Source organism: Dermochelys coriacea, chromosome 14 (assembly GCF_009764565.3).
Source record: "Dermochelys coriacea isolate rDerCor1 chromosome 14, rDerCor1.pri.v4, whole genome shotgun sequence".
NCBI lineage: Eukaryota > Metazoa > Chordata > Testudines > Dermochelyidae > Dermochelys > Dermochelys coriacea.
In genome coordinates, this window is record NC_050081.1 from 13,515,812 (window position 1) to 13,540,616 (window position 24,805).

General features: G+C 42.1%; 1 protein-coding gene across 3 annotated transcripts in view; it reads right to left on the bottom strand.

Annotated features, from left to right (window-relative positions):
• CACNA1G (calcium voltage-gated channel subunit alpha1 G) overlaps nucleotides 1-24,805 on the bottom strand; it is a 152,439-nt gene that overhangs the window by 11,409 nt on the left and 116,225 nt on the right. The window contains exons 26-35 of one of the 3 annotated variants that reach the window (XM_043497276.1): nucleotides 19,922-20,073; nucleotides 16,341-16,450; nucleotides 15,252-15,385; nucleotides 13,380-13,450; nucleotides 13,029-13,107; nucleotides 12,797-12,918; nucleotides 11,657-12,001; nucleotides 8,799-8,939; nucleotides 5,292-5,426; nucleotides 2,572-2,761 (exon numbers count right to left, since the gene is read on the bottom strand). In XM_043497276.1, the coding sequence (XP_043353211.1) occupies nucleotides 2,572-2,761; nucleotides 5,292-5,426; nucleotides 8,799-8,939; nucleotides 11,657-12,001; nucleotides 12,797-12,918; nucleotides 13,029-13,107; nucleotides 13,380-13,450; nucleotides 15,252-15,385; nucleotides 16,341-16,450; nucleotides 19,922-20,073 (1,479 nt within the window). The remainder of the gene's footprint in view (nucleotides 1-2,571; nucleotides 2,762-5,291; nucleotides 5,427-8,798; nucleotides 8,940-11,656; nucleotides 12,002-12,796; nucleotides 12,919-13,028; nucleotides 13,108-13,379; nucleotides 13,451-15,251; nucleotides 15,386-16,340; nucleotides 16,451-19,921; nucleotides 20,074-24,805) is intronic. The other 2 variants (XM_043497274.1, XM_043497273.1) reach the window with 2 other exon arrangements.

Here is a 24,805-nt window from a genome sequence, read left to right on the forward strand (position 1 = left end):
TCACCAGCAGCAGGAGGGGGAAAGGAGGAAAACCTTTCATGGTGACAAGCAAGGTAGGCTATTTCCAGCAGTTAACAAGAATATCTGAGGAACAGTGGGGGGTGGGGTGGGGTGGGGAAATAACATGGGGAAATAGTTTTATCCTGTGTAATGACTCATCCATTCCCAGTCTCTATTCAAGCCTAAGTTAATTGTATCCAGTTTGCAAATTAATTCCAATTCAGCAGTCTCTTGTTGGAGTCTGTTTTTGAAGCTTTTTTGTTGAAGAATAGCCACTCTTAGGTCTGTAATCGAGTGACCAGAGGGATTGAAGTGTTCTCTGACTGGTTTTTGAATGTTATAATTCTTGACGTCTGATTTGTGTCCATTCATTCTTTTACGTAGAGACTGTCCAGTTTGGCCAATGTACATGGCAGAGGGGCATTGCTGACACATGATGGCATATATCACATTGGTAGATGTGCAGGTGAACGAGCCTCTGATAGTGTGGCTGATGTGATTAGGCCCTATGATGGTGTCCCCTGAATAGATATGTGGACAGAGTTGGCAACGGGCTTTGTTGCAAGGATAGGTTCCTGGGTTAGTGGTTCTGTTATGTGGTGTGTGGTTGCTGGTGAGTATTTGCTTCAGACTAGGGGGCTGTCTGTAAGCAAGGACTGGCCTGTCTCCCAAGATCGGTGAGAGTGATGGGTCACCTACTACAGGACAGGCCCAACAAAGAAAATAACAGAACGCCACTAGCCATCACCTTCAGCCCCCAACTAAAACCTCTCCAACACATCATCAAGGATCTACAACCTATCTTGAAGGACGACCATTATTTTGGTTTTCATTTTGATGTCATGGTCGGTTTTAAAACAGGGATAATGTGTACTACTTTATAATGAGCTCCCACTAAACACTTTGGAGACTGATTACAGATATCAGCTTTGCTCCAATGCTTCGGTCAATCTTAGGCCACATTCATTGGTTCATATGCTATGAAGAAGTAAAGACTGCCCCAATACTCCAGTTTATTGTTCTCTCTAAAGAATAGAATTCATTATCTCTCTTCAGTCTCACAGGAGGAACCATTCCCCTGTCAATCCAGGGAAGGGTGAGCTAACCTGAAAATGTTCTGAATTTGGGATCCATTTGGGAGAATGTGTCTGTGACCAGGTATATTTGCCCTGCCCTGGGCCAGAAGGGGTTAACCCTGTACTTTGGACTAAGGAAGCCTCGCCCCCTCTCCCTGCTGGGCATGCTCCAACTGGAACCACACTATAAGAGGGAGCAGTTCAACTCAGTCTGGGGAGGAGAGAGGATGGGTGTTGCATGCTCCTGTCCGGAAGCTGTTGGAGCCCCAGACCACAGAGGCCACGTACACTGAGACCTAGGTAAATACCCAGCTGTCAGTGGAAGCCCACGAGGAAAAGGAGCCACTGGGAACATCGCCTGCTGAATACCCTGGAGAACCAGAGGACCTGCAGACTACATAGCAGGAAGACAGAGTTGGAAGTAGCCCATGGGAACCAGACATTGATCCAGTTGTGGTACCAGAAACAGAGTCAGCATGTTTCAGTGGGATCCGCGCTGACCCTGGGCTAGGACCTGGAGGAGTAGGGAGGGCCCAGGTTCCTCTACCTTGGCCATCAACCTACCCCTGGGTGGTGGTCTACTTCCCTTTTGGCCAGTAGGCCTTACTGCCTGGTGCAGGAGGGCTGTCCTATTAACTCTGACTGGTCGGCCATATTGCCATGTGCTGAAGGAGGGTTCTATTGATGCTGGCCGCTAGACCTTGCTGCCCTAAATCTAAGGACAGCCCCACTGACTCTGACCATTGGGCCACCCCACCCTAAGAAGAAGAGCAGTTATTTGGAAGCAGGACAGACCTCGTCACAGTATTTCAGAAACAAGAAGTGAGGCGACACTCCTCTAAAGATAACTTCTGCTGGGGTTTTCATTCACAGGTCTTAGTTTGCTGGGGTGAGACTGGTGGAGCATCCACAGTTCTTACGAATTCTGAAGGCAGCGATAGGAGGGTAGAATGTAAGACAGGTCCAACCACCTGCCCTCCCAATGGTCCCGTCACTTCCTTTTTTCTGAACCCTTTAAAAAGTTTTGGTTCTAAAATGGGTGTAAGGTTCAGATGGAGGAAGATTTTATTCTAGACTGGCCAATTTGTTAGTTTATACCTGATAGATGGGCTTTTCAAAGCCATTTTAGGCATCTAGAGACCTAACTGCCATCAGAACTGATACATAGCTATATAGGTTTCAGAGTAGCAGCCGTGTTAGTCTGTATTTGCAAAAAGAAAAGGAGTACTTGTGACACCTTAGAGACTAACAAATTTATTAGAGCATAAGCTTTCATGAGCTACAGCTCACTTCACGAGGCATCCGATGAAGTGAGCTGTAGCTCACGAAAGCTTATGCTCTAATAAATTTGTTAGTCTCTAAGGTGCCACAAGTACTCCTTTTCTATAGCTATATAGGTAGCTTTGATACAAATGATATGTAGCGACATAGGTAGTTCCGTAGCTACACTTTGAAACCCCCAGCCCCGATATGGTCAGCGTGGAGAGATTTATACCTGACCACAATTTCTGATGAGATGTATTTCTCTCAGCCTGGGAGTTGGCACAGGAGCCAGAGTATGGAGGTTGGAACATATAGCTGTCATTTGGCAAAGAGTGGGTGCGACCTACGGCAGGCTTTCTCACATTCAGCAAGTCCTTGCTGGGGGACAGTGTCAGAGTGTCATCTTTGGAGAGGTGATCAGTCTATGAAAGAAGAGAGAGAAAACATCACAGAGTTGGAAGACCCGGAGAACCTGGGACCCCTAGCAACAGCCATTGCAATAAATATGGGGCACGATGGTGCATGCAAATTGTCGATATGTACAAGGTTGACTGAAACAAAATGAAACTTGCACAAATGGATCTACTAGGAAGCTATCCCCCTAATTTTATAGTGTCACTAAACCATCACACTGAATGAACCACATAAAATACTGGGAAACAGAGGAAAGCAACACTGCAGTAATAAACCATGACTATTTCAGGAAGAGTTGAAACAGGCATCATGCCTCAAGGCCCAGCAATGCACACATGCTTTTTGCACAACTCTGATCATATAAAAAAAAATCAAGCCTCCCATATGTGCCCTCCCAAGTCAGTTAGACTTTTGCAAAGGTAAGTATGTAACAGTCATCCCCTCTTCTAAGAATGAAGAAACAATATCGTTCGCAGAAGATGTACCCTGCTTTGACTTCCACTGTCATTTTATTGCTTTTTCTTTCCTTTTCTAGTAATAATTATTAATGACACTTTTTTGGCAGGATATTAAATTTGATTCTTCAGGGCATAAACCAATCTCTATTAGAGATATAGATAAGACCTAATGTGGGGGGCTGATTATCCCACATCTGCTAGTACAGGCTTCTTCCAAGCTTTCTCTGAAGCATTTGGCATTGGCCACCATCAGAGACAGATACTACATAGACTTTGGGTCCGATTCAGTAGGGCAATTCCTATGTTCTTGCGTTCTAAAAAAAGTTATAAGATGTTATCAAACATGGAAATAACGTAAGCCCAGTCGTGTATTTCTAACAAAAGAACTACCTCCTTTATAAAGGACTCCATAAGAAATCATAGAAAACAGAGGAACATGACAATGTAGTTCAGTAAAGTACATCTCTGATCCCCTTCTTTCAGAGTAGTTTAAAAATTATCTACTGGCAAATTTATCTTCCACTTACTCTGAGCGTTACTATTTTTCTGAAATAGATTTTCTGAGGTTTTTTCTAATTTAGTCCACTAATAGAAGCAAAATTTCATTAGTGTGTTTTGTGTACACAGTAAAACATGACAAGATTAAATGGATTTACAAAAAAAAAAAAAAGAAAAAAAAGAAGAAGAAAAGGAGGGGGATCACTGTTGTAAAATTGGCCAACCAAATCCAAGTTCGCTGCCATAAAAAAATTGTTTTCAGTCTTAATGAATTTGCTGATTTAGATATAAACGATATTCATTAGGGACTGCAGTCTCCTGCTATAACTCAAATGAGGAGGGCAAATTCAATTCCGGTAATGCTGACACTTCTGGTTTGAAATCCTCCTCACCAACCTGCATGCACACACCTTTCTCTACACATAATTTTGCTTAATACATTTGGATTCGAGATCAGATCCAAATCCACTCTCCTTGTCTAGGTTTCCAAGCGAGATCCAACTCAGAAGGGGCTCATTTTCCAGTTCAGATGCAGCCAAACTCGTCTGAGATTTCAGCCTCAATAGCAGAAATCTTGAGAGAACAGCTAATTTCATGAAAGCCATTTAAAAGTCTGAAAGATGATCCCATGAAAAACAGCTCACAAATACTTCAGTGCTGTCAGATTCCTAATCTCTACCTAATCTGGATCCAGACTGGAACACTGCGCTCCTCAGCCCACCTCCACTAGATATCTTATTTTGAAACAAAATGTTCCATACAAAATGTTAAATGTAGTTTACAAAATCTTTTGTACATGATGCCATGAAGCATGATGGGAAATATTGTCACGGTTTAAAGAAGATGTAGCCCAAATAAATATTAATTAGGATGATAGAAAATTTATCAACAACACAAACATCCAGAGATAGGTATATGGATGACAACAGAGAAAACAAGAATGGATCCAAAAATGTTGGAAGAGAAGTTATGTCTGTTGTACAGCAGAAAAAAAGCACTTGATCGCTACACATCAGCTAAAAATGTCTAATGTTTCAAAAAGAAGATGGTTAAAGCAGGGCTCAAAATACTGGTAATTTCTTACAAAAAAGAGAAAGGAATCCAATATTGTTTGGTAAGGAGAGTTCACAAAACAAGCAGCATCTCTGAGAGATCCGCAGCTGCTGTATTTCAAAAAAGTGCATCTGGTACCCATCCCCAAAGCACTGAGGGCACCTATGTTCACAAAATCTAGTCAGTTACAAACCAAGGGGATGTAGATAATCCTTTTGCATAAGACGCATGAGCTATTTGCTCATGGGTGTGTCTTTTATGCACACAAACATTGATTTATTTCAGATGCAGAGAAAGTTTCAAGATTCACACCATCCATTTTTTGTGGGTGAGTGGGCTATTTTTTTTGAAGATAATGTAATGTTTTTACGTATGATGCAAAAAATAAAAATAAACTGCCCTCTTCAGATAAAAGATTAGGTACTATGTGAAGATAGAGTTGGACCGAAAATACCATTGTGATTAACCATGGGACAGCAGTATTTAGAACCCTGTAAACATCAGAATATATAGTGACCAGTGTATGTACATTGCTTTCCAGAGCATTAAGTAAGAGTGTGTTAGTATCATCAGGAAAAGAGTCATCCGTCAGAGCTAAGGACCCGGACTTTTCAGAGAGAATATCTGACGTCAGAGACAGAGCCTCCATCTCAGCTAGAGGGATCTAAACAAGGGAGAGATGATTAAGCATAAGAAACCAGGACACAAATCTTTTGAAAAAAAATATAAGCATCTAAATACTGAAGCATTATCCCTAAAATAAGAGCATCTATATCATGCATGTCATTGCGGTAGATAAAACCATAAGGAAATGGGGTAAGAAAACCCATTACATTCAGCCTTAAATACTTACAAATAACTCATGACAGAATTTACAATTGTAAACTAAAGGTGCTGTGAGAAATACTAGTTTCTATGTGACAAATTGAGGAATAATAAGAGTAGTAATACCTGGCTCTTATATAATGCCTTTCATCAGTAGATTTCAAAGTGCTTCACAAGTTTTAACGTTTTTATCCTCACAACACCAACAGGAAGTGAAAGTAACATTCGCTTAGGTAGTATGTAGATAAATATGTATTTTTATTATTCTAATGACATCTAACTATTAGAGGCATTGAGAACCTCCAAACTTCGCTGATATCTCCTATCCCTAAATGCTATGGCGCTGTTGCAGTTGTGTTTGAGTCTAGCCTATCTTGTTTGGATCCTCGTGGGATACCCTCAACACCAAAATCATCTGACTAGGTTGCAATCAGCAGTTCATGTATGCATCTTTAATGCAGTGTAAAGAATGACACCTATCTAGGGAGACTTTCATTATAGGATCTCAATCTACTTTCCAAAATGTGAATTGAGTCTCTGCCATGTGAGGCAGGTAGCATAACTTGTTTACAGATGGGTAAACTGAGGCATAAAGTCTTGATCCACGGTCTCCTGCAGTCAGTGAGATTCTTCCCAGTCACTTCAGTGGTCTTTGGATCAGGTGCTAATGGGCTTTGAATCATTTATGGGAGTTAGTTAACCCACTTAGGTGCTTTTGAAAACCCCATTGGGCATCTATATGCATCTTTAGACATCTAAATATATTTGAAAATCTGCCCTCTATGATTTCCTCAGGGCCACGACAAGTCAGTGACAGGGTTGGTCCTTTCTAAAAAAAATTCAAGCAAAATATGCAGCCTTCAGTGGAGGGCGCTCTCTCTTGAGGCACACATGGCCATCTAATGGGAAGCACAATGTGTCATTGCTTTGTGCTTTGAGGTGGCTGTCTAGACTGGCCAAAAGAAAGGGCAGTGTTCTCCTAACAAAGCAGAGTCACTGTTGTCAGCAGCCTCAAAGCCAGATGCTGGATTTAAAGTGTAGGCTTGACTTTCCAAGCACTCTCTCTCAAACCTGATATCTGTTTTACCGATTGTCACGTACTTCTCTATGGGTGTGTGGTTAGCGAAGGGAGTGTTTTATAGGCCTTATATAAAACTGATTCATGCACAACTACAGCTTCTACATCAAGACATAGGTCCACAGTGCTGCCTCTAGGGCTCCCAGTACGTCAGCATTTCCTCTCTTAATTCAAAGGATTAGCACTTTTATCTTAAGTGTTCAAACAGTCTATTGCCACAGCAATGCGTCTTTCAAGAGAAGCTGTGGAGACCGAAGCCTGCCATATCCAACCTAGCAAAGAGTTGGTTTCTCCCGCACGCCTGCTTTTGGAAATGGTGTCATACTATTTCACATGGGGCTAATTAAATCTAGTGATGGATGAACCTCAGAAGTTTGGTTGAGATAATCATGAAACTGATTGTACTTTTGAACTCTATCCAAACCCTCTGAATCTGTGACATAGGGCTGGCTAGCAATCTTACTGGACAGGCTTTCTGGTGGGATTTCCAGTGTATCCTTCGGAGTCAGGAATACAATGAACTGCCAGTGCCAGAGCTGTTCTAGCATCAGTCACTGTATCCCAGACCTTCTGTCTCTGGTTGTGGATGGAACCAGGAAATGTAGATAAGAGGCACTTGCAGCTCTTGCACACCTGAGTCCACTAGAACCCAGCTGCCACTGAGGCAGCACAAAGGAGCCAGAGAGATGCCCTAATTGGGCCATTGAGAACTCCCCCAGCACGGCAGATGAATTCCTAGCTGGCATAAGACTGATATTAGTAGCTCTATGCCAGCCTCTATGGGCCCTCCTCCACAGCCTAAGGGCATGGTGAGGGAAAAGGGGCTGTGGCCAGTATGTGTTGGATGCAGGTAATTCCTGGCTGCTGTAATGAACCTTTGGGGGCCATTATTAGTTGGGATAGTTTAGAGCAGCCCCGAAGCTACTCTAAGTTATGTGGACCGCCATACAAGCTCTCAGCAGTCCCCAGAAAAAAGTAACAAAGCTAGCTTGTCCCTTCCATCATAGGTTTTAAGGGAGACCTCTGTCTGTTGGTTAATAATCCCCAGCATAATGAAAGTGAAATTAACAACTAGAGGGTAAAAAGTTATCCCAATATTGTGAAACCTATAAAGGTATAGATCTCATTGTATCCAAACTTGTTCTCCCTGCCTAATGAAAAGAAAAGTCGAATAATTTATAGTACTCAATGAGCTGGTAAATAAATATACTAATAATTTAATAAGAACTCTTCAGATATTTTTATCTGATAAAACAAAGATAAGATATTTTTAGCAAAAAATTACAGCACTATTGGATTTTGCTCAGTCAAAATGAAAACAATAAAAAATGAGGGTATTTGAATTAGCCTATGTCATACGAAAAAGTGTTTGCGCTAAGGAGTAATGGATAGGAGAAAGCAGGAATTTTATTTCAACTACATTAATTTAAAAAATTGAGTGATATTATTTTAACTGTTTAAGGCCCCAGTTCAGAAAAGCACTTACACACATGCTTAAGTCCACTCCTACTGAAGACAGCACTTAAGTACCTGATTAACTTTAAGCACATACCCAAGCTTCACTGACTTCTTTGGGATATAAGCACTTTCTAAAGTGCTGTCTTGCTTTCTCGAATTGGGTTCAGATTGGAGATCAGGACCCAGTCGCAAGAGGCCTATTTAGAGAGACATATGGGGCTGGATCCTCAGCTAGTGTAAATGGGCATTGCTGCAGAATGGAGAGATGCCCCTTTACACCACCCTGTGATCTGGTCCATGAGCTCCCATCCTACAATCCAGTCTGCACGGTTGGATCCCAGCACCTGTGCAGTTGCAATGCATGAATCCAATCTCAGGATCTGGGTTACATTTGGTCATCATCCTCAGGCCACTCAAATATAGAGAAATTTAGCTTTGGATTTAGTACATTAAGGAGGGGAGATTAAATCCTGCACACTTGTTCTAGCATGGATATATAATATCTTAAACAGAGATAAGTTAACTTGCCCTCCCATAAAATAGCCCTGATGACTTAGGCTTCAAAATCCCTATGGCTAGTTTCGATTAAACCCCACCCCCAACTTTATCTTTTCAATACAGGTCTCAGTCAAATTGCCTTGGACAGAGACTGTGCAGGAAATTAGGAATATTAACCTGTTTCTCAGAGTTGTAATATTCAGGAGCTGGAAGGGCATAATGATGGTACACAGAGCCTGACAGGTTGTCCATCAGCTTCAACTCTCCTTCCAGAGATTCCTGGATCAGCAGTGATATGGTATCAAACAAGTGTCTTTCCTGGGAGGGGTGCCATATAGCATGCAGAAGGATAAGGCAAGCCAAAGAAAGAGAAAGAGAGAGAAAGTGAGGGACAGAGACAGAGGGACAGAGTAAAAGGACAGGGGAAAACAGGAAGAAGAAAACCATAGTTTTCAGAGAGAGATTAGCAGTAATAGAAATGATCAGGAAGGAAAAGTATGAGATAGAGGAGGAAAGAGAACAGTGCAGTAATTTCACAGTCAGAAGCTTTCTCAGACATCACTAGAGACAGGACTGAAGCCAGATGCCCCAGTGAACTGTGGGACATTTCAGGCTTGGGCCCATCTTCAGACATTACTTCCATCCTGAATGACCATTACTAGTTATTCTGAGTTGCAGAAGTCTGGCAGGGCCATTGTATCAGAATCCAATTGCTTGTTACTGGGAACTTCTAAAGGAAACTATTGCTGTAAGACATCTATGAAACACTTAACGGCAACGTTTTCAAACATGGGAGTCTAGTGTTAGGTACCTAAATCCATACCTGGGCACCACAGAAATGAAAGTGGCCTGACTGTTGGAGGTGCCATGCATTCTCCAATCTCACTGACTTCCATGGAGGTTGTGGATGGTCAGCACAGGTGACTATCAGGCCACTAATTTAGGTGGGTTGGGTTAGGTAAATATGGGTTTAGGTTCCTAACTTCAAGCTCCCACCTTTAAAAATGTTGGCCTACGTGTGTACAGCAGAAATATTATATATGATAACATATAATTTTCACAAACAGTACAGGAGTCATTTAAAAGTTGTCCCTTTTGTGCAGGGAAGAGCCAATATGTACAATGAAATGAGGACCTCTGTTACAGTCAAATGGCACGCAATACAAATATTCTAGGGAATATGCAAGCAAAGGCGCATGCTGACCACATGACCTTGCAGAAGTGCATTCTGAGAACTGTATTCCTCTACCATCATGTATCCAAACACCAGACTCTTTGTGGAGATTTTGATTGTAAGGAAAGAAAATCATCACAGTTATTTCAGAATAAAACCGTCCTGAGGTTTTCAAAGCATCTGTTTTGGTGGGAAGAGCAATGAATAGAGTCTGGAAAATATACAAGAGGGTGGAATAAACATCCTCCATGGCCACTCCAAATAGAAGACAGGCCAAATGAAATTTGTAAAGCCTCTCAAACAGCTGATGGTATAATTCTGATTGCTTAGCTTGGTTACTGATCTGTGACTATGCTGAAGATGACTGTTTGGCCATACTACCTGTAATATTATATATATATTATATTAGAGGATGCAGAATAAGATCAATGTAGGATAATCCTAGAACAGACTGAACCAAACAGACTGAACTAATAAAGGAGAAAATCTTGCCGTCTGCTGTAGGGATGCTCTAGTGTGGAGGAAAGGACATGGTCTATACACTTGCTCACCGCACAGCAGCAGGGCAGAATTGCAGCTCTCTGCTTGAGAGAGAACGTTAGGTTCTGAGACTAGCTACCACACTGGTCAATGTTACCCAAACAGGGCACAATCAAGCCCATCGCTCCCCAAGCACAAAAGCTGCAGTGTGCAGTATGTGCTCAGAGGGCATGGATGTGTCTGTCTATTGGGGAGTGTGGGGGGGGGGGTGCTGAAGGCACAGTGTTTCTTTGTAAAGGAGCAGTAAGATGTAATTTACCAAGGAGGTCCCTCTCATTACCCTGAATCACGTTGCCTTGTGCTGTCAGGACAGCTCTGGGATCCATCTCATACCTCAGTGATTTTTAATAGCGAGAGACATTTTCCAAAGGCTTAGGAACTGAACATGAGTTTAGAGTTTACTCTGTCTTCATTCCTAAAGATCACAAATGAGTTTTTCAGCTATAAGAATACTCATTAGTTTGCCTTGTAAACAGGGCAAATAGACGTCTTTTCATTCACTCATGTGAAACTCAAGATTTTCTATTTTATATGAAAAAGAGCTAGATAGGTGGGTGTAAACATGAAACACAGTTACAGATCTTGCAGCTATCTGGGCATCTGAATAGAGACTGGACCATTCTTATGTTTGTATAATTGTGCTTCACGGCCCCACTAACTAAATATGGAGAAGTCTGGATCCCCTCACTAACCCAGTCCCCATTCAGAAACTTTTTTTGAGAGACGAGTGGAACTCATTTATAGCTCACAAATATAAGCAGTGCAGTACCATCAGCTATAGCACTATGGCCCAGAGCCTGCACCATTAAAGTCAATAGGAACTGTGCCATTGAATTCAATGGGAGTAGGATCAAGACCTCAGAGGATTCTCCTATTATTGAAGTAATCTTTTCCCTGGGAGCACTGGTTCCGAGAGGGGGTAAATATTAAACTTAGTTTATATAAAATATAAATTTTATTTAGCATTTAAAAGAAAAAAACTCAGCAAAATTTTATCCCCCCCCACGCTCTCCAAAACCCTGGATTAGAACATCCCCCAAATTTGGAGCCAGATCTGAACTTTGTGGCTTGGGCCCATCACTAGAACAGACACAGAGCTCTTTGCACCTGAGCAGAAGTGACAATCTGGTGCAAAGACTGGGTCAGGATCTCTACATTGTAGCATAGATTATCAAAACATGCAGCAATTCAGTCAACAGATAGTGAGGAATACAACTCCCCAATGCACTGTACACTCAGTCCTTCATTGGAATTCGTGCATATCCTCCCTTAGCAAATATGCAGGCCAACCTGCTCTTCACCCTCCACCTGAGATTCTCACCATAGGATAAAATAATGAGAGCTGAGAATCCACCTTGAATTGTGTGGAATTGGTACATCCTCTGGGGCTCTCAGGCCTTTCTCCACCATTACCGCCTGTCCATGCAAAAAGGTCCGAAGTAGGGATCGGGCCTGGGGTGATAGTCTTCATTTCCATCTCCAGCTCCGCTTCCAGCTCTGCTTCCTCTTTGGCTTCCTTGTTGCTCTCTTCCAGGTGCTTCATGAGCACTGCAATCACCACGTTCACCAGGACGAACTGGGCCGTCAACACAAAGGAGACAAAGTAGATGGGCGAGATGACTGTGTTGTAACAGGTGGATTCCTGGTCGCAGTCGCGCAATGTGTCCTGGTGATAGGGGGAAAATGATTATGGAAACTGAGGAAGCTCCAGCTAACCGAAGAGGGCCTGATCCTGCCATCCGATCACTCAATGCTCCTGCATAAGGCCCAAATGGATTAACCGTCTATTGAGTACACACAGATGATCAGACTAGTTTCATGGAAGATTTTCAGATCTGTCTAGATGAGCAAACGACCCCCCAGCAAAACCTCAGTCATTGGAGTCAGGTGTGACACTGGAGGAGAATACTGCCTTGCACACAGGCTCAAAGAAAACACTAACTATTCTCAGTGCATTCTAACAGGTGGCGCCTATCTGCTCCTTTATACTCCCAGAGGACTGGCTTATCCTAGATTCTCCATTCTGAAAGACCATTTTGCAAGGTTAAAGTGAAACTATCCTAACTGACCCAGACCTCATCAGTTGCACAGTTGTATTATTTGCTCCAGCGAAAAATAACGAGCCTACTGGAGACTCTAATTCCCTGTACAAAACAAGATACTCAGTTGAACTAATGTCACTCCATAGAAAACTCCCTGAATCGCCCTCCTTGTCCTCAAGCCACCATCTCAGGAAAAGCCTGGGAACTTACAATGCATCTGAAGGCCAGAAAACCCAGGCGCTGTCAGGCAAGAGGAAAAAGAATTGCTTTGAAAAAACGCCCAGGCCCCGAATCAACAAGTCCAGGGGCCATCCCAGCTTGAGTGCCCCAGCTGATCCCTGTTATTGGTTTGAAACAGTGACAGACAGCCTGCAAGATTAGAAATGATCATCAATATTCCTTCTCCGGAGATCTCTTACCTTCATTATCCCATTCCAGTTGTCTCCTGTTGAGACCCGGAAGAGAGTTAAAAAGGCCATCCCAAAGTTTCTAAAAGTGGCGTGCCGCCCTAGCCCCTCGCAGTGGTGAGTGTCATCGCATTCTGTGTGATCAACCAGAAGAATCTCATTTAGACAAGAGCTTGCTCACGTTCCCCCTCTATATAACTATTTCCTCCTGCTTCCGGCAATGCTATGTCTGTGGAGAACTTACCAAGGTCGCCAAATAGCTCCACTCCAAGAGCTGCAAATATGAAAAACAACAACATGAAGAGAAGACCGAGATTCCCCACCTGGAAAGAGAAAAAGAAATGGTGAGGGGGAACAACAACATTAGTTGATTTTTTTTCCAGACCTGCTTCTCCCCGTATTCTTTCATACAAAACTTAAGCCATCCGAGCAGAGATACAACCCGGATAGCATCTGAGACTTACTTTCTAATGGGAAATGCAATTTTCTAATGACAGTGAAGACAAAAATAAGGGGGACGGTCCATGAGCAGTATTCTGCAATAAGAATGTAGCTCTGGTCCTGATGAGATTTTTCTGGGAAGGCAATGAATTACCTGAGGCAGTGCTTGCATGACTGTGTCCAGCAGGGCTCGCATCCCTACAGCCATCTTCAGTAACTTTAACACTGCAGAAAATGATAGGTTCATAATATTACTGCTGCAGCATTACTGTGGAGACACAAATTTTTAGAGAGAGGAAGATCCCCCAAGCATGAAATCACGTCATGTGCTCTCCATTAGCAACTAAAGCTCAAGGCCTTGTTATAGAGCTCTAGGTTGTCCAGATGCTTGTTAGAATCCTGTGAATAGCAGCACCGGGAGCCTTGAGGCTTCGGGAAAGAATCACCATTCTCTCGCTCCCTCTGAATTGGGTAATGTTGACACAATGCTAGGAATGTAAGAATGACCTTTTCTCCTGACAGTCTCTTCTGCTGAGGGAAGTAAACAGTTTTAGAAAGGTCAAGATACTACCAGATGTACATTCCTTTAGAATTCTGCTTACAGCTAAACAAATAGGAAACCAAATTCACCCCTATTGTCTTCAGTGGGGCCTATACCAGGGATGAAATTTGGCCCGTTAGGGTTTTCTCCTACTTGGGTCTTGAATCCAATACTAAATATACAACCCTGAAAATATCCTTTTGAGTTACCATCCCTGGATCTCTTTTTCCTTCCTCTTGGTTTGGACTAACTACCTTCTGAGTTCCGCGGCTGCCTGCCTTCATGTTTGATTTACGTAGGCATTGCTTTGCATGCCCTTGTCTGTAAGATTGAGTTTCCAGGTGGAAACTGCATATGCTTTTCCTTTTGAAATGTACCTAATGTGAGAGACGTTTCCCTTTCTTTTGAGGCTTCCTTTTTGGCTTCAACTACATTTCATCTATTTCCATTCTTTCTTTGTTCCAATTAGAATAAATAATAATAATGATGATAACTTGGCATGACAATAATTAAGCTCTCAAAGCACTTTACAAACATTTGGAGCCTGATTTCCAAAGGTGTTGAGCAGGGCCGTCCCTAGACATTGCGGTGCCCTACACAGCCCTCCTCTGCTCTGCTCCGCTCCCCAGCTCGCCCTGGTGAGTGTGGGGCGCGCCGGACCCCTGATGTAGTCCCCTGGGACGTAGCTCAGGGGAAGGGGTGGATTGGGGGCAGGGCTGGGGCGGAGCAGGGTTGGGGGCTTTGGAGAAGAGCTGGAGCAGGGGCAGCTTTCCTGGCTAGCTCAGCTGGCACGGGGATTGGGCTGGCTGCTGGAGCAGCACGCAGCCGTGTAGTTTGCGTATGGGTAAGGATGGCCCTGGTGTTGAGCACTTGCAGCTTACACTGACATCAGTTGGGGCTCCTGGTGTTCAGCTCCTCTGAAAATTAGACCCTAACTAAGTAAACCTCAGAGATGCGGTAGGTATCATTACCATCATCATCGCTAGGGTACATCTGGATACAAAGCAAAGTACACACGTTGTCTCACACGATACCAAGAGGTCACGTGGCAAGGGAAATGAAATTTATTAACCATCTTGGGGGTTTTTTTTTAAATCAATTGCCAACTCTCTAGCTTCTGGCTATGTTGCGCCCTGAAACCCCTATCTAGTTTCCAGATCTTTGAGACATACTTGATTTCACGAGCATGCCAAAGTTTGCTTTTCCAGGTTCACCGATCAATGAAATTCACAGTGGTTTCTCTTTTCTAAGAAGATCTAGATCTGCAAGTGCTCTTAAGAAATGCATGGCTAGTTGGCTCAGCTCCTTGGCTCTTCTGGGATGTTTCCTCTTCTTTTGTTCTCTTATTTGTTTACAGTTTGTGGATGCCAGAACAAAGTGCACTAAGTGGGACATGTGGCATGCAGTGGTTTCCCAGTCATGTCCTGGACAGAACTGCTCACTGCACCTCAAATAAAAATGATTCTCACATGGACTCTGTCTTACCTCGAGCAATCCTCAGCACCCTCATTATCCGGATAATGGTGGGGTTAATGGGCAATGACGCATTCACCTCAATCTCTTCCAAAGTGATACCCATGATAGATAGCAGCACTATTGCCAGGTCTAATTGGTTCCATCTGAAGACAACACAAAATCACATCTACTAAAGTATTTGCAGCATGCATTGGTTTGTTTTAAACAAATTCCAGTCATGTCAGTGGTGCTAACGCTCACAGACACAAACTTTTGAAACTTTTTTGAGGGAACCCCATTATTTTTAGATTATGGAATCAGCCGACGCCAAAGAAAATATAAAACCATGACTGGGCTTATAACCGATGATCCAGACATTAGGCCAAATCCTACAACCTTTATTCAGCTTTTTGTTTGGCAAGGCTCTCACTGAACTCAACAGGAGTTTTGTCCAAGTAAGAACTGCAGGCTTTGATCCAATGTCCAGTCACTGTAACACAGTCACATTGGGCAGAAGGAAACATACCAAGATGATACCATGATGAGAGGCCCTCTAGAAAGTCTTGAGTTAGATAGATAGGATGAGCACAACAGTGATGTCAGACTAGCTAGAAGTTGGGGAGGAATGATTTTCTCTAGGGAAGAAGTCTGGCATGAATCCAATGTTCTTGACATTTGACTTGAGGAAGATGAAAAATGCAAGGTCAGAGGTTTGAGGGGGACCAATATTAAATGTATAAATATCTTAACTCAGTTACAGCTCATCCTAAGCCAACAGAGGCCAATGTCTGCAGTTCCTCCTAGTCTGTTGATCTCACCAGGACAACTCTATCCAGTCCACAGTGGGAAGAAAGATCAGACTTGCCAGCTGTCTGGTAAGGTGAGAATTCATTTCATGATATAACAAGAACACAGGGTTAGATTTAGACCCAATGCAACTCCTAAGGAAGTCTCAAGGCCAAATTCACTAGTGACATAAGTTACACATCAGGAGCAAGTATGTCAGCAAGAGGCATATAAAGCAGTAGCTTTCCCTGATTTGCATCATCCCTGAATTTGGCCCATTATCTATTGAGCCCCTGCTGCTGTCACAGACGTGCAGGATTTAATCTTTGTTACCTGTCTTGAAAGAACCGGCGAAACCCAAAGGCAATCAGCTTGAAAACAGATTCCAAGACAAAGATGACAGTGAAGATGTAATTGCAAATCTTCAGTGCTTCATCAAGAACCTGGAACATGGATACAAAGCTGAGGTTAGTTGCTGACTTGGCTGGACGGTTTTGCTGCCATCCTGTTTTCACCAGAATTATGCATTTAATAAGAAATAACTGATGACTGACGAAGGAGAGGGGATCAAGGTTATGGTCCCTCTTCCTCCCTGCTCCCTTCAGTCCCAGGAGGAAATAGTAAGGAGAAGTCCCTGCATTTAGGGAGTGCAGAGACTGCAATTGTGCACAGCCCCTGCACAAGTCACACCTGTGCAGAGGGCCTGCACAAAGCCTATGCACTACTCAGGTCCCTCTTGAGACTACTCGATGCTGGGAACAATGCTGTCTGCAGTCTGCAAAACATTTAAGGACCATTTAGATGAGAGTGATTCACCAAGGAACTGTTGCATCCATGGGCCTAAGTGGTGCAAAGGCCTTGTGTGCTAGCGCTCTGCTTGTTCAATGCCAAGGGAAGTCACTTTGTACCATACCTGCCCTCGTGCACAGTATGAGAGCCACAGTCTGGCCTTAGGTTTGTATAAATCCTGGCACAAGCAACAGGAAATTAGCCATATGGCTAGTGCCTCACCTTGAGCTCATGGCAAGGCATAAGATATGGATAAAGCATCAGACAATATCAAATTCCCTAGTTCTTTCCCCTTTGCTTGTGTCACAATCTTGCTGCTAATGATAGTCATTACTGCCAGCAGGGCACCGATTACACAGTCGATTGCTAACTAATTGCAGAAGTGGTTTTATTCCATAGGTCATATTGGTAAAAGAGGGCAGTGGTAATAGCATCTTAGATTTCCTTTGTAAGCAATGTGCATCATATTTCTCATTGCTGAAAGGTGTGACAGCAATAGCTGGGTACAGGCCATTGGGAGGCGATGTGGGGGAGGGTAATATTACACAGATCCCAAGCTAGGGTGTGAAAGATTGTGTCGTTAAAGTTCGGTGAGAAAGCTGCTAATGAGGTCATGACATCCCGTGGTTTATTGCTAAGTAATTCAAGAGGTGATGATAGAATTGGATGTGTTTCCAAGGGGTATGTAAGGCCAGGTGGGTCATGGCAGTTCCTTTTAAAGGATCATCAGACATTTCACAAGCTAATGCCATGATTGCGAGCCAACGCTGGGCAGGAAAGGGGTAATGGTGAAAGAGCAAGGCCCTTTCTCCCACATTTTGCCCCTATACCAGGGCTGAGCACTGCCATAGTTCCATTGTCCTGTGATTCTATGGTGCTGTGGCTTTCAGTGCTGCAATCCTCCGCAGTCTAACTGGCCAACAAGGATTGTCCAAGTCCAGCAGCATTGCTGGTCCCATGCTCTCATGTGAAGCAGAGCTAGCTCCGTGGTGACAGAGAGTGCACCTGCTTGAAAGGCAGCAGCTGCGCTCCCCAGGAGGCATTGCATCTACCAAGAGCTTCTCATGCATCTGTCAGATTGTGGTGTCATGGCACAATTTACCCCAAATATCGATCAAGAAAAATCACTTCACCTGTCACTGAAATGCAGCCACATCTGGGGAAGAAAGCCACAGCTATTAAACAGCTCACTGCAACACTGCAGAAGAGTTTAACTCTGCCCAGCCAAAACTGCACCGGTAGAATGTAATTAGCCAATGCAGAATTTGACCAATAGTTGTTCAAACTGCGTATGCCTCTATCTGTACTGCAGCACTGCTTGTAAAGTGCCCTTTACTCAACAGAAATATGTACTGGATTTTGACTGGTGTCCTGATGACAAAAGTCCTTTCCCATCCATATCCCATTCACCATCCTGATGAATTATTATGTTGGCTATAAAGCTCTTAAGCACATTTATCTGTTTAACTATCTCCAGGATAATAATCAAACTCCAGATTGGATTTAGTCACCTGGGCCCTGATCCAGCACAGTACGTAAGCACATGCATGACTTTAATCAGGCAGGTAATCCCATTCACCTCCGTGTGACTATTCTCATTCTTACATGATTATATACACGTAGGACATTGGGGTCTTAGATAAAGAATTTTACTTTCCTTAAGGGAAAAACATGAATGTTTTTATAATACAAGTAAAAACGTCGCTGTGAAATGACTTTAATAAGCACAGGCCCTAGAGTAATTCTAATATAAGCTTCTGAGCTAATGACTGATTTAATCAGAAAGTGACTGAATCACGTAATGTGCTTCCCAGTGTATTTAAAGGTGATCCTGCAAAGGAAAAAGAAATTGGGCTTGTGCTCTTTTACTCTTTGGCTAGCTTATGATGGGCTGTGTGTGTGTGTGTCTTTTTTCCCCTTTATTTGTTATTTACATTAGACATGCAGGTCCTGTCTAACCTCAAAGAATATTTCACCATTATTGTGATTTGCATTTATTCATTTTGAAAGGAGCTAATAAAAAGAATTACAATTTATACAGCAGTGGCAGCCATTTCCATCTCGTTCTTCGGCACAACACAGTCATCTTCCCAGGACAGGTTGTTCTTATTATCATCGGAACAGGCCCAAGATACAGGAGCCTGACATGCTTAATAGATTAAGAGACTGATTTTCAGAAATGCAGGGTAGCCATAACTCCAACTGAAGGCAATGGTAGTCAGTACCTTTGAAAATCAGGCCCTACATGTATCTGCTTGCTGGGTAGGCACTGAGACAAATCTCCCATTGGCCATGTCTCCATGAGGAAAGGTGCATTTTTAATAAGTGTTAGATAAGGTGTTAAAATCCTAGCATAGGCAAGGTGGTTGTAGTTATAACGTGTATGTTCAATATACCTCTTTTCTAGTGTAGACATGAGCAGCGGGAGATTGGCATGGGTAAAGATTTCAGGAATTGACCCAGAAAGATTACAGTCTTCTTACTAACTGTTACCATAGAAACACTTAGTCAAAGAGAAGATTTCAAGGAAAAAAAAATCATTGGCAACTGGCTAGAGGAATCTTCATCCCAACTTTTACTGCTATGGTAGGTTTTTTTGTTGTTGTTTTTTTAAACGTTCTTAGAGTATTTATAAAGGGTGGGTAAGAGATAGGGAAGCTGAGGTACAGAGGGAAGTTACTTCATCAGCTCAAGTAACAATAGCAGGGAAGCATGGGCTAGAGGCACCCTCCTGGGACCCTGGGCACATACTCAAGCATCTGGCCCAGGCCGCCACAGCTTTACAGCTGTTTGATACCTGCGCTAGTTTTGATCTGTGTTTACATGTGTTGCAGTCACACCACCGGATGGTTGTAGAGACCTACCCTAAATGACTAGTTAAGGACTCAAGCAGCAAAACTGGGAACAGAGGCCAGAACTTTCAACTCCCACTCCTCTGCTCCCACCACATTGCCTCACTGGCTAAGGCACCAATGCTGATCATGCAAAACCATCACCCAACAGATGGGTTCTGTAAAACTAAACCAGCCCTGGTTCTGCCCATCTCTAGCATTCAGTGAAAGCTGAGACCATTTCTTTTCCCCATTCCATCACTGGCTATTGCCAGCTTCCTTGTCTCCCGGTACCTTTGGCTGCTGGTAGTGCTCCATGGCCATGGTGATCACATTGAGGCCGATCACTCCAGTGATGAACAAATCCAGGTAATGGCTCGTGCACATCTGGTGGATCAGGAGCCGGAAGCGAGAGTAATCGGAATAGTAGGGTTTACACTGTGCTTCTGAAATGGGGGCCGGGAAGAGTGGAGAGGCAGATCAGCTCATTACTCTGTGTCTCTTAAACATGAGTTCACCTTCCCTTTGCAAACTCCAAAATTGAGGCTTTCCACATTGATCACAATAAGGCTTTGGGTTTTGTTCCTGGGTGGTATGTTACCAGCCTTAATATGTAGCAAGGCTACCAATAACATAGATCCATTTAAACATATTTAATGTAACATGCACAATACTCAGCCTTTTAGTATTAGAGATGAGGTGAGTACAGCTGGGACTATTGTGGGCTCCAGGAACTGTGTCATTGTAAAGAAATTAAAAAGCCCTACTTTTTTTAACTTAATTTGGAAACAAAACCAATAAATGGACAAAAACAGCAGCTGAAGAGCCCGTTCAACAATCAGATACTGCACAAAATTGGTATTGACAATGGCTTCGAGAACCCAGGCCCTTCATTTATTGGTCTTATTTGAAGAGACAGCAATAAACTCATCTCATCTCCTTCGCAGTGAATTATGGGGTTAGACAAAATTTGACACTTCAGCTGTCAGAGCTCTGAAAAACATTGAATAAATAGTGTGGGAAACTGATCAGTCTACTTTAATGTCTAGAAAAATAATCCTCCATTTATACACAATTACCGAATTGTAGATTTCACTGTTAGATTTACTTCCACACTCAGTTGCATTGGGAATGACACATGCTCTTCAGACCCTAAATATTCCAGGAGATAAACTAATTTACTCACCTAATCTCTAATGAGGAAATACCAAAGCTGAGTATATAATTCAGCACAATTTTCAAGGAGGCATTATAAGGCAGATTGAAGTGGAAAGGACTGTCTTGAATACGTCAGCGTATAATATTATTCTCATAATTAGATAATCAACTGGTTATAAAAATTATTGAGCCGAGAGAATTACATGGCTTGAGATTTAGCACTGCTGAACAAATGTGGGGTTTGATACATTACTCCAAATAGAAATTTGGGCACAATGAAGCCATGAACTATAGGTATCAGTTACCCAGAGGGAAAACTAATTTAAAGTTTGGCTGGGGATATAATTTTGTGTGTAGATAGCCAATGATTCTGCGACCAAAGCCACAGGTTTAACATCACTGTAAGCTCATTGCTTCATGACATGGGCTCCTGAAAAAAATCACAGAATTTTTGTTTTTTCACTGAGACAGACTTTTCCCCTAAAGCTTAAGAACCAGAGACAAACCATTTAGCAGCTTATATGGTAAGGGTTTGGAACTCCCAAAATTCTGCTCAAGCGTCATAAAATAAAAGGCAGTATTAATATTCACTTTTGGATGTGCAATATGCGGAAGGTGATCTATACTGGAGGGAAAAAGCATAACAGCAGTGAAAAGGTCTATAAAATAAATTTTAATGCTGAATCTATTGAGCACTTAACAAAAGCCAAACTGGTGGCTTGCTGACTCACACGACTTTTTGTCAGGGATCTCAAAATCTGCATAAATCTCCATAAAGCCACGATATCTTGATCACATTATGCTAAATTATGAGTAAGAAATTAACTAAAATGTTTGAATACAATTAAGTTAGTGATAGGGCCCAGTTATGAACCAGGTTATAATTGCAAAAGAAACACCATCATAATTTGATCACTGATTTCTTTTAGGTTTCTGCATAATTCACATTCAGAAAGGAAAATGTCAACATTTCTGCCTCTTCTTGCAGTGGATTTACATATGAATAATTATACTGGAATTCAAATGTTTTAGCTTTGATTGGCAGGTAATTCCAAATCCCTCAGAATAGCACTGCAGCTCTTAGAATATAGCAGGGATTTACAGAGAGGTTGTAAAATGTTACCTGTGCAGAGATCCTGCATCTGGACTAGTAACAGCATGGCCTTATAAACACGGTTGCCAAACCTTCCACAAAATATTCACTTTTTTTAACCTTTCAGTGAGCATGGCCCTGGACTTTTCAAAGTCAAATGCTTTTCCTGATTGAATTTGAAAGTCAGTATCACCGACACATCTGGAACACTACTAATCTACAGACTGTAAATATTTTATCCCCCGCCAGTAAGTTTATTAATAGGGGTTTTCTCAACCCTGTTTATAAATCATACTACCACTTGTTTTCCCTTTCTCAACATGCTGGTCATGCATATTAGCGGAACACAAATATTACCTTGAAATGAACCACAAACAAATATACCATGCTGCCTGTGAGCTACAAATTAATAGCTGTATCGAGGTAGGCAGGGAACTTTTTGAACAGAGCAGTTGCTTCTTTATATCATCAGCAAGAAAAGCCATATTTAAGATGGGTTGCACAGATTGGTGCTCTCCAGGTGTAAATTCCATGCCCCCTATCAAACAGCAGTATTCATATTTATTGCAGAAAAAAAATCTAAACAATACCAACATCTTGGGAAATACAGACATCTGTTAAGCTCCAGGTGGTGAATCTCACAACTAACACAACACCACATTACTGTACTGTTACAATACAATGTGTCAAGAACAACAAGAGCTCCAGATTAGTCTAGTTTATTACTGGAAAGGTTAAATCACTTCCTGACACACAGAGAATTAAAGAAAAAGAAAAAAAATGGCAGAATAAGATTGCAAGAGGATGCGAGATACAGCAAAAGCCCACAACAAATCTGGCAGGTAAACAGGTTCTAAATCAAGCTGCTTTGCTGTGGCTGGGTGAAGAGTGGGATAGGAAAAGGAATGAACTCTAATATTTAGATACAATTAAATTGGAAAGATCAGCTAACACAATGAAGGTTGGGCAATTTACTCATAAGTCTAATTTCCCTACTAATCCTGGGAAATGATGCTCTAGCCCGATGGGCAGCTGAGTCCATTGTCACAGCTACCCAACATTATGGGTACTTGTTTTTAGTTGGTCATTTCCAGTGGCCCTCATCCAAACAGCTTCCTGAATAGGGATCCTATGATGATATATGCGCCATGCAGTGGGGTCATTATTACAAAGGATTGCCTTAACAAATGCCAGGAAGAGGAACCGATGAGCCCAATGGGGGTCAGTTCTCCCATAATCTTGGATATTAACTAAGCCGTTCTTGTAACAAGTAATTATTAAAGTGTGGCTTCCCTCTGGAAAGTGATTCCATAATTCACTGATTCTTACTATCAGTGACTCACTTGCTTCGTGTATGAATAAAAGTGATTTTTCTAACTGCCACTATTGTAACTGAAAGTCAAGCTCCATTCTTTCTGGCTTGCATAGCACCAACAATTAAGACTGTGTGCTTGGAATTCAGCAAACAATACTGTTGAGGATGCTGGAGCCAGAAAAGAATCCAGATCCCTTTCTAATAGCTGTGTTCACTCAGTAGGGCTAGGGGGAATAGAACACAGCAAAAGACCAGGTTGGACTCTGAATTCATCCCTGAAGAGTAGGAAGTTGCCATTTTTCCATAGTTGCTTTTCAGAGTAGAACTGCGCTGAACTGTACAACCAGTGGAAACTGGAATTCATAAGAGTGGTATAGTTCCATGAAGAAATGCATTTCTTTGTAAAGGTCTACATTTATTTTGGGGATATAAGCAGGAAAACAGTGAACTTTGAACACATTAAGCAGCTGGATTTACAAACTGTACTGAGAGAATTAGGTTTAAAATGTTTTGCACTGAAGGAATTTCTACATTTAAACATATTGTTTTATTCAGCTTTTATCACATTGAGTGGCATTATTAAAGCAAAATGGAAAATGATAAATTATTCCCACTGAGAAGTTTCCAGCTGTGATAGATCCAAAATAATAACAGTAATCTCCACTACACACCAGTAAACAGCACAGACACACAGTACTCCATCTCATCTTCACATAAAGATAAAGGAAGCCTTTTGTAAAATACAAAGACATATGGAAGTTCTGGGTCCTCAGCTTAGGATTTCTCATCATGCTACAGAAGGTTTGACTGGTACAACATCAATATTGATTCCCTAGCATCACACAACGATTCTGAAAGAGAACTTTCTATTCTTTCACTTTGATGACTGAAGACCAGCAGAAGCACATTCAATAATATTGGTTCCAATAAAAGACAACAAAGGAAATACAAAAGCACAGATCTGACAATCACATACTTTTAAAGGTAAACTATACGTTTCTTTCTGAGTCTGCATTGGATAATGGCCAGTTTTGGAATGAGATCAAAGCATTAAACAAAACAAAATAAAACAAAAACAAAACAAACAAAATGCTAGATGAAGCTCTTGTCAACCGGAAGAGGTCTTATGTAGTGAAGATGCTCACAACCAAATTAAAAAACAAACAAAAACAAAAATAAAAAACCTAGGGCCTGCTTCTTCAATCCTTCCTCAGGCACTGATGTCTGATTAAGGGGTAGAGGATTGGACTCCTAGCAATAACAGAGAGGATGAAGGCAAGGAAATTAAAACACAAGGAGTGGCAATGGTGAGGAGATTCAGGTTCATTAAAGCAAGTTGGGTCATTTTCAGCCAGGACTTTATAAGAAGATCAGGATGCTCCTTTTGCCTGAGTTATTTCTCACCAATGAACAAGCAACATTGATTTTCCATTGGAGTTTTGCCTGACTGAGAACAGCAGGATCAGGGCTTATTGTCTCAAACGGGGCTTTCCTTTCACTGGAACAGTTTTATGGACACGTAATTTTCCTTGAATGCACTTACGCATTTATTTCAATATTAACAAATCTTTAATTATTCAGACTAAAATTCTTAACAATTCATGATTTAAAA